At 37.4% G+C, this 13,339-nt stretch overlaps 1 protein-coding gene across 3 annotated transcripts; it reads right to left on the reverse strand.

Moving 5' to 3' along the window:
- Positions 1 to 6,620: 6,620 nt before the first annotated feature.
- On the reverse strand, positions 6,621 to 12,617 carry LOC107220930 (solute carrier family 12 member 8). Of its 3 annotated transcripts, none has more exons than XM_046736697.1 (11): positions 12,390 to 12,617; positions 11,606 to 12,189; positions 10,827 to 11,007; positions 10,246 to 10,391; positions 9,901 to 10,132; positions 9,413 to 9,614; positions 9,081 to 9,315; positions 8,655 to 8,972; positions 8,266 to 8,421; positions 7,982 to 8,160; positions 6,623 to 7,880 (listed from the first exon to the last, which is right to left on the reverse strand). In XM_046736697.1, exons 2-11 carry the CDS (start codon positions 11,789 to 11,791, stop codon positions 7,721 to 7,723), a joined length of 1,995 nt encoding a protein of 664 aa, XP_046592653.1. In that variant the 5' UTR covers positions 11,792 to 12,189; positions 12,390 to 12,617; the 3' UTR covers positions 6,623 to 7,720. The 3 variants fall into 3 exon arrangements, with proteins under 3 accessions (XP_046592654.1, XP_046592653.1, XP_015515219.1); XM_015659733.2 differs by having other exon boundaries at positions 12,311 to 12,617; XM_046736698.1 differs by lacking the exon at positions 7,982 to 8,160 and having other exon boundaries at positions 6,621 to 7,880; positions 11,606 to 12,617.
- Between the last annotated feature and the right edge of the window lie 722 nt (positions 12,618 to 13,339).

Raw genomic sequence — 13,339 nt, forward strand, 5'->3', positions numbered from 1 at the left:
CTGAACTTTCGAACCGAGGGCTGCCACCCCCACCACCGAAACGCCACCCTCTCGCGCTGCTGTCAACCAGGACTTGTGGACCAACTTCTCCCGCTGAAGACCCGCCGCCGTTAACCCCGATTTAAACTTATCCAACACTATTGCGTCACACCGAAGGCTGTATCAAGTGCCTGGACCCCTCGAGCACCCCAGAAATTTCATTAATTTCTTAAATCTGCCAATTTTTCCACCCTCTACAGAAGAAATATAAATACCTACATCTGTCGGATTGACATGCACAAGTCACAGCGATTTTCGTATTCGACAAATTGGAAAGTATCGGGATTTTTCATCCCTTGGTTGTAAAAGTTGTTTACAGCAACAGTAAAAATGATCCCACGCTAATGGAAATGTTCCGATTGTATTAAGCGAACTGTGATAAACGTGAATTTTTTACTCTTTGAAGGCGTACCAATTTTTCAAATAAAATAATCGTTAATTGGCCATACGAACTTACCTGAGATTGAGAAGGAAAACGCCAGGAGAAGAAATGAACGATCGGCTGCCGGATGGTAATTGATCAGTGAATTATACAATGATGTAGCCGCTTCGTATTTCTGACTTTCCAATAATTATCCCTATAGCGTTACATTTCGCGATGAAAATTAAACCCACGCTACATTTTAGATCCTCTAAAGTTGATTATAGCGTCTTCAAAAATTCGATATTGTCCATGAAGCCATTTTCACGCAAATACACGTGTTGAAAAATGCTAGAAAACGGTGAGTGATAATGTGAGTAATGAATCGTGTTTCGAAGTCGAAAAGGATGTTTTTCTAAACGACGTTTTTCAAGAATACAAACGCAATAGGTACTCTGCTTTACGATCGTGACTAAACAACGCAAAACTGTGTTATAACATAATGAGCTTAATACTGATCAATAATTCATGGACGTTTGATGGATCGACCGAAACTTATTCGAACCCAGATAATTTGGGTTTACAGCGATGAAGACGCGTCCTGGATCATAAGGATCGCATTACGCCTGAGGATGTCACTGCTAGGTGATCAAACTTGCGATCATTGCCTCAATAATCGTCCGTCTCGAAACTTTCGACTCGATTTTAACATCCTCCTCTCGCAACGGTCTCGCAGATTACCATTTAATTACCGACAGGGGATCAGACTCCGGGAAGTTTCGTTCAAGCAGTAGTCGATGGAAAAAAGGTTCAGGTTGAATTCGTAATTTGCTTCCCATTGAAATATACGTGTGTACAAACACCCTCGAAGAAAATATTCTCACCCCCCGGAATCTACAATGACGTACAATTTGGATACAACAAAAAAGAACCCGAAATTTCTTCCCTCGCACAACTTTTTCCTTTAATTTTTTCAATCGTGCAACAAACGTTGTACGAAAATGATGAAAATATAATATTCGTCGTACATTTTTCTCCTGCAGGGTTGTTTTCACGTCAGCTCTTATTGTGCCGATGTATAAGAATAAGCTCCTCCCCTTTAGAAAATTGATTCCGATGGGAAGTGAAAATATGTTTTATACATTATCCACGACCAGCTAAAGCGCCGCGATCCTGAGATCACGGAAAATGCTTGGCTTGACTCTGTTTAAAAACCCGAATCAATTCATGTCGTCGAGACTAACGAGCTGCTCCGTTTGAAAGCACAGCGTCCATCGATGTGTCAAAATTCCTTCAACACCTTTGCGTGTCACTTCTATTATACACATAACTCTGAGACTTCAGATACTCGAAATTTGGCCATCACAAAATAGGTCCCCTCATCATCGATTCGGTTAAAAATTCACTTTAATTCAAATGGAAGGTTTCCCTGCATTTTTCAAGTGGCATTATTGACGTGTAAAATTGCCGATTGACTGTCAATAAACGAATCACGATATTCGTTTCTATTTCTAATTCAGTTAGTGCACCCGTAAATAGAGGGCTGACATTAAACCAGCTTTGCAATATTCATGCGCTTCATTGTTAGACACTTTCCAAATTTTACGTCAGATAATACGATTAATTATTTACACGGCAGACATGTGACGGCTAAAAAGTTGCCACGTATTACTAAAAACTTGTTTTCAACTAAAATCAAAAGACAAAAACGAAATTTGAAAAAAATACCATCATCGTGATTACTCGCCCTACATATGGAAACTGTAAATGATTTCGACAGCGAACATTGAGGGCCATTTTTAAAAAATGCCGCATTTTTTATAGCTGTGCGCGATAACGGCGCTTTATTGATTGTCGGGTCGAATCAGATCAAGATTGTTTACATCCACTGTTTGCCCGTTCCTCGGTGCCGGTCAAGCTGAACTAACAACGGACAGTGTAGAGCTTGTGAGAAGGGTGTGTTAGGCGTGTATCTTCCAGCTCAAGCTGCTGCGATGATCAGCTTCGAGAAGTAGATTTCCGACCAAGGCGTTGCGTTGCCATGCAGTTTCATGGAAAGACCGAGAGCTGGACCAAGACTTCGTCAAAATATTTGGGCCGGTATGTAAATCTCACGTTTGTTTAGCTAAAATGTGGACCGAATGGCTCGTGGTTATGAAAAATCCTAACGAATCACTGCTAAAATGTCGGGTAGAAAGTTCATCGAATTACAAGTTCCGAACAAGTTTGCAAAAATTGAAAAAAAATTGAGGAAGAAGAAAAATAAAAAACTAAGCGCTCCTTAGTGCATCTTCCGAAATTCGATGGATCTATAATACGTATGGCTTATACGCGCACGTAATCTAAGGATTTATAATGGATTTCTCAGTAAGTCCGTCATCCACTTATTTGCAGAGAAATCGATGAAATGAGGGTAATAAAAGAGAATAACATTTTCTTTTGTACGACTCTATCGTTCGGGCTTGCTGCTTTCCTCATTCTCCACTCCGAAATGCCCACGAACATCCCTTTAGCCGGTTTCTCGGTTCCTCATCCGCATTGGTTTTGGCTTATATACGCGAGGCTTTTATTTATTCAAGGGATATCTGCCTACGAAGAAACACTTGCAAGCTTTTACCCTCTTCTTCTTTCTATGCTTTTTTTCAACATTGTTTTTCTGTTTATTTGTCCCCCTGCTGCCTCACCAAAGGAACACATTTATAAAGTAGACTAACAAAACATTCATAAATATTCGTGGAGCATTTTTTTCAAATTTCAGCCTGTCATCACCTCGTACTGTTTTTCACACTCCTCTACACAAGTCGTACAACTATTTTGTCGAAATTATAGAAATGAAAAGCATCTCTTTCACCGTCTAGAAAATGGATTTCTTAGGGAGTGAAATTTTTATAGAGACTGCTGAATTTTTCTACAAATGCTGCGTAAATTTTGCGGTGTCGCTCTTTTTGTCGTGGGAATTAAAATTATTTGTTAGAAAGTATGAAATCTTATATTACTTACTTGTGCGAGTGAAATAGAACATTTCATTGACAATAAGTGCTTTTTGAATTGAAATAAGAAAATGCTGAAGAAGAGTACAGATTATCGCAGATAATAAATATTCAGACACCAGCCACAAGAAAGTTTTTAAATAACTGTTCATTTCTTTATTAAATTTTTACAATTTGTTTGCGTTCTTCTCTGACAGAACAAAAAAAAAAACGCTTCACAGCCTCGTGTAAGTATAACGGGAAAAGAAATGTCTTTGAAGAACTGAGGGTGTCTCGAGGGAATTTTCTCGATAACGCAATTTTATTACGGCAGTTGCCTAGTCTTTTGAAGTATAATCAGGTAAAAGTTGGGATTTGTGAGACCTCCCCTCCCGGAGTTACATGCGTATACTTTCAGTCAAAACGGAGGCAGTTGTATAAAACATCGCTTCAACCGCTGCTTCGATTTTATTTCTTTTGATCTGTAATTGTTTACAAAAGTCTTCCTATGGGAATAAACACAGCTTACTGGTTGATGCCGCATTCAAATTACCAGAGCCAATAATTTCTTTGTCAGTAGGATTCAAAGAACAAGCAGAATTCGTTATATCTTTTTTCTTTTACTATCTATTAAAAGATAAATGTCGCAACAAGTTTTTTGTTCATACGTTCAAATACAGGTAGATCTAAACCTGTATTTCCTCATTTTTATTCAAAAGAAATGCAGGGTCAGAAAGCTCACGCCTTGAAATTTTTGCAAAAATATTTTTGCACCTGAAAAACGTTAAAAACCAACTATTATTATACACATTAAGCTACACGTATTCTTTTTAGATAAATTCAAAATCAACATTTCGGCAGCTAAAAGACAACAGATTTGAATTGGTCACGACAGCAGATATGCTTCGATGTATTTGTTATTAAAACAGTATGCAAAAAAATGATTCGCCCTTTTCCTTTTCAGACCTGCCAAATAGTGATATGTTGACGCTCACGGTATATGGAATTTATAATAAATAGAATAATTTTCTCTGATTTACTTTACATTTACCTAGATTATATTTGTTTTTCAGCAAAAAATCGTACAGCAATTTGGACAGTGTTTTTACATAACTGGTACGTATATATTCAATCAAGTAAACTATTGCATCTTGCAGACATTACGAAACAAATGTTTCCCATTGTTTGCGTATGCGTGTAACTGAAATGCTTTTTATTCGCATGATCCTCCGCATCGGTTCACACCACGCTGGTTTCGCATCATACAAATATATGTACGGTATGCTAAAAAAGTCAAAATATACGTATTCACTTTTCGGAATACAATATACCCAACCCAAAATATCGGAACGGTCGGAGATCCCGCTCGAAGGTGGATTTTGTATCCCGTATGCAGCATCATCTATAAATATATACAAGTAATAGGTTATACAGATGTATACATACGTACTACACAAATTATTTAGTATACATGCATATATGCATACAGCACACACATAAGATAGGCATACGGCTCACGTCACGTACACTTAACTTGTTGGATTCTGACTGATCATGGGCGCGTGTATTTGGCCTGAACGCGAATTTCGTTGAGAACCGCTTGATACGTCGCGCATGCGCATGCGCGAACGCGCGTACTGACACTGTTATATCTGACTCACTCGATATGTTGGCGCACCATTTTACCGATAGTTCAAACGGTTCTCATCGTATTTCGTGTTTGCGTCAAATACACGTGCCCCTGAATCGCTCAGAATCCGACACGTTAAGTGTACGTATACGTATACACACCACAGGTCCATAAGCCCGTTGCAATTTACAATATTAAATTATTCATGAATCTCTTCGCCCCAGTGGCGGCTGGCGCACTCTTCGCTTTATAGACACTCGGCGAGCGCGAAGATCGTGAATTTACATTTCACTGCTGAGCATGAATCCTCCCGTCGCTCGCTCATCTCGTCCATTCCCGTACGGGCAGGGATGTACGCATTCACGTCGGTATTATACATCTTACATACATGTATACATATCACATCCTCGTCCTCGTGCATTTGTATGCCTGTTGAGTGTGCCAGGATAGAAATATCCACGCACCGTAAAACGAGGATGGAGTTTCGATAACTTACAGCTCCCAGAGCTCTTTTACTAATTACCGCCATAATAATAATATGAATAAATTTAAATAACATGAGCTGAGATAATAACAATTTATGGACAGGTTTTGTAATTAGAACGTTCAAAATGCACAGAAACAAATTTTCGGAATAGATATTATAGGGATTACGGATATATAAAATACTTGATGATAATTTTCAACAATGTTGAGGCTAACGAGAATGATGACAATATGAATCCTCGAATGACATATGTAGATAATTTCCAACAGCCTCTGTCAATACTTACTGTTATATCATACAAAATGATGAAGTTGTACCTCCATTTTTAAATCAGATTTCAACAGTGAAAGTTTGCATCATCACAGAATCTAAAAATGCATTACTTTACACTCATAAACATTCTTTATGCCCAGACTTGCGATCTCTTTTTTTTTATCAGATAGTTACTTTCGTTATGTGATTGAAGTTAGTAACCCAACCCAAAATATCTGAACAAAGGATATACAAAGTCGCAAGAGACTCTCTAGAAGTTAGATGTTCTTTACAGTATGTGGTCAACGTCTTGAGGGCATTTGGAATTACAGATTGCAATAGTTGATGATGGTATACCGTTTTAGGGGCATTTTTAACCTTTTAAGGACGGGGATTTTTACGTTGGAATCGACCTTTTATTTTACACGAAATTTGTGTACAATATCAACGAATTTCTCACGTCGAGTGTCTAACCAACCCAGTGGTAGAAATATCAACCAGTCCCGTCCTTAAAAGGTTAATTACTCGTTTATCGATGGTATATACTTTGAGTAATTGTGCTCATTATTTTTTGTATTTCTAAAAGAAAACATTATTGCTACATTTTTTTTCTCTTTGAAATTGCTCCCAGTAAATTCATTTTATTTTCTACGATTACTCTTCACGTGAAACCACGAAACACTCCAAATTATTGGCCGTTTTACACTCATTAGCGTTTATTGAGAATTAAGAGCGGATTTGGGCTGATTATTCCGAGTGATATTTGAAGAATCATGTAATATTTTCAAAAAGTGAATAACCTTGAAAAATACCAAATAGTCTGTAAACTTTTCTGCAATTCACTAAATAGCGAGTAGAGAACAAGCATCATTTTGGAAATGGAAATAAGTTAGAGGTTTTATTTACAGAGCAATAAATACATAGGTACATTAGTATAAATATATGATTTTTTGTTTATATAAATATGGATTCTTACTCTGTAATACATACGTTATTATAAATATAGGTATTAGCTTATGTTGTATAAATATTAATTCTTTATCTGTTACAGTATATTTTCTTCCAGTTTTTAAGAATTTTCATATCCCAAACCACATTTTAAAAAATATACATTCATAATTATACACTAGTACTTAACCACTAATATGAATAATTCGTTTCCACTTTGTCTTAGCACGCCGCGTTTGTTTTCGAATAAAAACTTCTATTTCATCTTACAAATTTGGCCGCTGTCACAAATCAAGCATTACAAGCAAAAGCTTCCATGGTATGTTGACCATCTGTACCAACAACATTGTGCGTTCAGTATAACTATATCGTTATATGTATGGAAATCTTGTATATACTTGCATTTTTGGACTCATTGAGTAATTCCCAAAATCCAAGTGAGCTAAATTTACAAAATACTGATCGGAAGTCAGTTTTTCGAGTGATAAAATAAGCTCCGAATTGTTCAGGCAACTATCACATTGACACATTGTATTAAACTGGATTTGTTGGGTCCGTTGTAAATAGCTTTGGCAGTATAGTAGAAAAAAAAAATTACGACTATTCTTATCACCGAATAGATTTATCTTCTTGCTTTCGATTAGGTTAAATATCCTGTATCAAAATCACACTTGAAACGTTACATTAATTACGTATTTGATAATTCGATGACTTCACATCATAATGTATGGTAACATTATCATTCAACAACCTATAAGCAAATAGAGTTAATTCGTTATTCAGCATTTAGGACAATGACTTAGCTGCTATAGTGACTCGCCGGTAACGATTAACGTTTTCATTTCGCTGAAATAATATTAGTTCGTTATCGAACAGGGTATATCACGTATAAAAATGAGTATGTTGATAATATGTCGAAATAAAAAAATAAATGCATAACGGCACACCGAAATTAAATAAAATTAATTTTCGGTACAAGTACACTTAGCACTATAACTGGATGCTCAAGTAGATGCCTCAGTTCCCAAATTTACTCAATCCATGTTCACGTAATGACCGGTTATGGTTGAAGTTTGATGATATCTTCGTCTTCCGGCAAAATCTTCATTTTCTTCGTTAAGTTGAGAGGAAGATATTTCTACACCTGGATGATTTGGTGTTACTACAATTTGCTCGTAATCCGAAACTCGTTTCCTGAAGTCAGAATCGGAAAGTAGTGAATGATATGGAAGTAAGCATGTGATGAAAAAAAAGCACAGAAAAGAAAACGAATAACAAAAGCAAACGAAGCTTACCCCATCAATTTTAGTATTGCATTTTTGAGCCATTTGAAAAATTTAAATTCAGCAGATATTCCCGGTTTCACTGCAGGATTAGCATGGCCAATGTAACTCCATACAAGAAATACAACAATGATATTAGCTATCGCATAGCCCCAGTGAACCAAAAACATGATCAGCAACTTCACCAGAGCCTAAAATTTGGTAATAAGTGGATGTAAAGTTACTGAAGCTTGGTGGAAAAATATTATATATACATAAATTGTAATAGTTTTTATGAGATTCTAAAAATTACTAACCCCGATTAAAGAAGCCCATCTATTGCATAGAGGACTGTACCAATTTCCCAACTTATTGTGTATATGAGGCCGTTCTTCTGTGTTCACAACGCTCGCATTTTCATCAGCAGCTGGAGAAGAAACCTGACTTGTGCTTTCTGAGATACTTGAATTACGCTGGAAAAATTTGTAAACGGTATCGACATAAATTTATTTGAATACTGATATACAACCAATTTTTTCCTCATTGTATCGCTTCATTTCGCTGCGTTTAAAAAACGCCTCATAGCTCATATAATTGCTTGAATTTATGATTGTTGTAGAAAAATCCCATACAAAGAAAAAGGTGGCCCAACTAAAATATCAGGCTCCGAATCTAGATGCAACACCACAAAGTAAGATGAACTCACAGCTAAAGTTTTATGTCTGATTCGCTCAGGAAACAGACTATCCAAATCGTTGTCAATTTCTGTTGATTCATTCTGCCCCGCAGCTCCGTAGCCTCGATCAAAAGTCGGCGTTTGATTCCGAAATCTTTGTTCTCTGATGTGTTGCAAGTCAAACGTTTGTGCCAGTGCAAAATAAGCGTAATCCATACATGCATACGTTAGTAAAAACGGCATAGTCACAATAGGTGCCAGAGTGTTGATTTGCCCCGTTACTATGAATGTCAATGTGATAACAGCGACCACCGCCATAGCGTATACGGGAACTTTGTTGGGACCTTTCTGTAAAGTAATCCATCAACATTATGGTTTGTCATTACTACTTATTCTTCATCTTTTTGTTCTTTGATCGACTTAATAAGCCGCTAATGAGCAGTACAAAGGACTCACTCCTCTTTGCAAGCAGTTGATTCCTGGTATGACATTCTGACTTGCAATGGATTGTAGAACTCTAGGAGTGCCATACATAGCACCTAAGCAGCTACTAAATGACGAAACGTACAATCCAGCCAATAGTAAAACGGATATTAAAGAAACAGTCGACGCTATCATGAAGTCATTGCGTAAAGTTTCCCTGGTGCAAGTTGCTCCGAGAAATAATGAAAAGCAAAGGTAGAGAACTGTCCTGAAAAATAAAAATACCTTTGGTTTTGCCCGTTGTCTGGTGATGGATCTTTTTCAAAGTAAACCCAATTGCAGTTCATGGAATTAACATTACTCACCCAGTTCCTAGAGCTGATAACGTGCCATTTGGAATATCTGTGGACGGATGTCTCAAATCACCACTCATATTTATTCCTGCAAGTACCCCAGTAACGGTGGGAAAAAAAACACCGAACACTGTGAACCAACTATAGCCGTCTTGGTAATCGGGTAAAGTGTTGTTTCTCAAATTTCCAGATAGCCAACCTTCGAAACCAGCCTCTGCAACAAATAGTTAATATAAAAATGTAACATATTACCACAGCTAAATGTCAGTAGCTCATCAATCGTTCAGTATCAGCAGCAACATATACTGACCCACTTGTAAATATATCGGTTTTATACTGATGATTCTATGAAAGAATAAGCTCAAAACATTTCCATGAGATTCAGCAAGATGCTGATAACTGTGTTTCATTGCCTTGTTTTAATAAACGTTATCACCTTTTGCTACCAACGCTGGTTACTATCTCGAGCTTCATATTCGATTAAGCTTTGTGACACTCACCAATGTTTACATGGACAAAGCTGCCGACCATAAAATCCAACCCTGCCAATAGTAGGATTAACAATAAAATAAACTGTAACTTGATGACCCATTTAACACCGGCTAAGTTAATTACTGACAAGAGTATTACAGCTGCGCTAGCAAAACCTCTTTGGGCCCATGTGGATTCCAACCCCACCAGACCAGCCATGGATTCACCAAAACCCAAAACATTTAGGGCGCAACCAACAGCCTGATCAATAGAAAAGACATTAAAACATTTGTGATTGAGAATTATTTTGGAATCGATTAATTCTCGAAAAAATGCCAATGATAAATTTTCTCCATGAAAAAAATTCCACTTACTTGACCAAAACAGTAAAGTAGTCCTATAGACCCACCAAATCGGGATCCAAGGACATGTGATAATAAGAAATAAACACCTCCGCTTTCTACACGACATCGTTCACAAATCCCAACGGCAGAAAGAACGGATACCAGTGCAACGCAAACTGCGAAGCATAAGATCAAAACCAGTTATTATTTTTAGAGCTCCTTGTTATCAGACGTACGTATAGTTGAATAAAAGTTGAACGATAACAGATTGCTGAGAATATTTTGAAACAATTTATATAGCTGTTAGTCTATTTAAATGCTTCATTTGTTGGTAGTTTGTTTGTTTGTTTGAATGGGTTGAATGAAGAGATTTATTTCTAGCTAATCAACTGGAAAAGAGAAAGGTAAAACTCTTTCCGAAATTACGATCTTATGACCTGTTTGAGACGCAATGATAATACTTGTGAACAACAGAACTGGAAACAATTTGAAAATTGAAGGTAAGAATAAAATGAATCGAATATTTCAGCGATGATAGACCCTCAAAAACAAGGCTAAGTATGATATATATAATGTGATACAATGAATCATTTGATTTGATAAACACTCACCGGTTGACAGAATTATCAGTACAGCATTTAAGACGCCGGCTTGTCCAACAATCCAACCAGACCTCAAAAATACAATGACGCCAAAAATGTTGATTAAACAAGATGTGAAGACCCCGTCCCAAGTTCCAAACAAAACTGGTTGTGATATGAAAAAGTTCGATTTCCACCACGGATCTGAACTCTAATTGAAAAAAAAAAAAAAAACAATCTTAGACCAATGAGAAACAAAAATGCACAAGGTTGTTCAAATGCCTGAATGAGTTAGACTTTTTGAGTAATCTTTAAAATTGTGGCCCAGAAAGATGACCAAACAATTTTGAGAAACAATTAAAATTGCTGTGAAATTTACACAAAAATCAACGATTACTACTGAATTCTTAACATTTGTTGTTCAATAGAGGATAAAAGTTTGGAATGAGTAAAGCACAGTATAGTAGTAAAAGATACTAGTTATCACAAGATTAAATCATTTCATACTATTTCATTCAACCAAAAAGGGAAAATGTTTAAGTTCTTCAGGTCAAGAATTGGAACTTTGAATGAATCTACTGAAAATCTAATACTTTTAAAGAATTGTAATCATTGAACTCTATTGCACTATTCTGTTGAGAAGTAACGTATTAATTAAAAGAAACTCGTCTATTCCTTTAATTCGTTACTTTTTTATTTGTCAACATTTGTAGCAGGGTGATGTGAATATTCTCAGTGAGGAAACTAAAAACATAATATAAATAAAAATCATAGAAATAATGTCCAAACGAGCTTTCTTTATAGCTCACATGTTCTTGGGCAAAGAGCTCGTTTGCTCCTGTCGACTGGTACATCTCAGGACCAAATTCTTCGTAACCACCAGTTTCTCTTCTAACGGTTCTTCGATTTCCTCCACTGCCAAGTCCATACCTTGACCACTCGACATTTTGGTCATGCACTGCAGCAGTGTTTTCATTCCCTCCTCGTGATTCCATATTAACTTTTTAAGTCTAACCAAATTTCATGACTGAACGCCGTGGCAATATATGTTTATGTCAATATTGCTTTCAGGTATTTTGCAGCTTCGCAAAATAATCAATAGCTTTGCACTATATTACAATGAATTTAGAGAGTTATAAGTGTATTTAATTATTTTTCATAGAAATATATTAATAAAAGTTTTAATAGGAAAATATTAAACAATCTGTCGTAAAGTAGCTGTATTTCACAGAATGTAGGTTATGTCCGTAATCCATTCACAGAACATCGGCACTTGCAACTCTTCTGCATGATTATGTGGCAAGAAGTGGAAGATAATAAGTGTTGCGAATGATACAGGTATATCGCAGCAATGAGTCACTTCACAAATACGGATGTGTATACATATGGACACCTAACGCGAAGAAACAGAAAAGATGTCAAAGAAATTACACACACGAAATAAAGTATTGATTACTTGTCAAAGTTGGGCAGTATCACCGATAATGTTTTTTTCAAGCCAGTACATAACCTACTGAGCATTGTAAATAATTTGTCAAAAATATTTCAACATCCATAAACGGTAAATATATCAGCGTGAGTCATAAAACTGACAACTCGAGAGGACAGCCATTTTTGTGACGTAGCAATAGCACTAGATGACATCATAGGCAATGAGCGATTTCAGCTGGTCGTCCGCGAGTTGGTTTAGTAGTGCTGAAAATTAAACAAGATGATTTTTAGACATCAGTGAGGTAAGCATTTAAAGTAATGAGGTAAAGAAAGCCGACAGCATCTCCGATATATATCTGAGGCCCTTTGATTTTTTTTAGGGCCTTTCTAAGGATCTTCCCTAAATTCCCAGTCCTCAATCCACCAGGTAGCGTTCTGCAACTTTTAACCCGCTGCTGACAGTAAAATTCAATTCAGGGTACATCAACAAGATCGCACCGACATTCGTAGCAGCCGAAGTAGTGTCTGCATGGAAGCTTGAGATTGAGTCGGTACAAAGTGAGTACGTAAGATTACTTGTCGACTGCGACATAAAAATGTCGATCGGCTCGATTATCCCCGTGAGAAGAGGCGTAACCGCGTCCACCACCAACCGCCTTCAACGACCACCGCCAACCACCCCCAACTACCTCCGATCACCTCCTAACACCTCCGACCACCTCCTACCACCCCCTACCACCTCCGAACACCTCCTACGACCCCTTCCACCTTCTACCATCCCCTACCACATTCTACAACCCCCTACCACCTCCGACCATCTCCGAATACCTCCTACCAGCCCCTAACACCTCCTACCACCCGCTACCACCTCATACCACCTCCGACTACCTTCAATCACCTCCGATTACCTCCGTCCTCCTAGTCCACCTCGTCCTTCGCCTCCACCTCTTTCGAAGTCGAATTTTACCACGTAGTGGACCAGGAGCGCAGGAACCACGGATCGCTTGTCCCTAAATTCGAGCGTTGACTGAAGAATATAAAGACAGTTGCTCTAATGGCTTTGGTGTGACAACCGAAAATCTTCGTGCGCTTAAGCTCCCTTAGATGTTCCA

Source organism: Neodiprion lecontei, chromosome 4 (genome assembly GCF_021901455.1).
Source record: "Neodiprion lecontei isolate iyNeoLeco1 chromosome 4, iyNeoLeco1.1, whole genome shotgun sequence".
Classification (NCBI taxonomy): domain Eukaryota; kingdom Metazoa; phylum Arthropoda; class Insecta; order Hymenoptera; family Diprionidae; genus Neodiprion; species Neodiprion lecontei.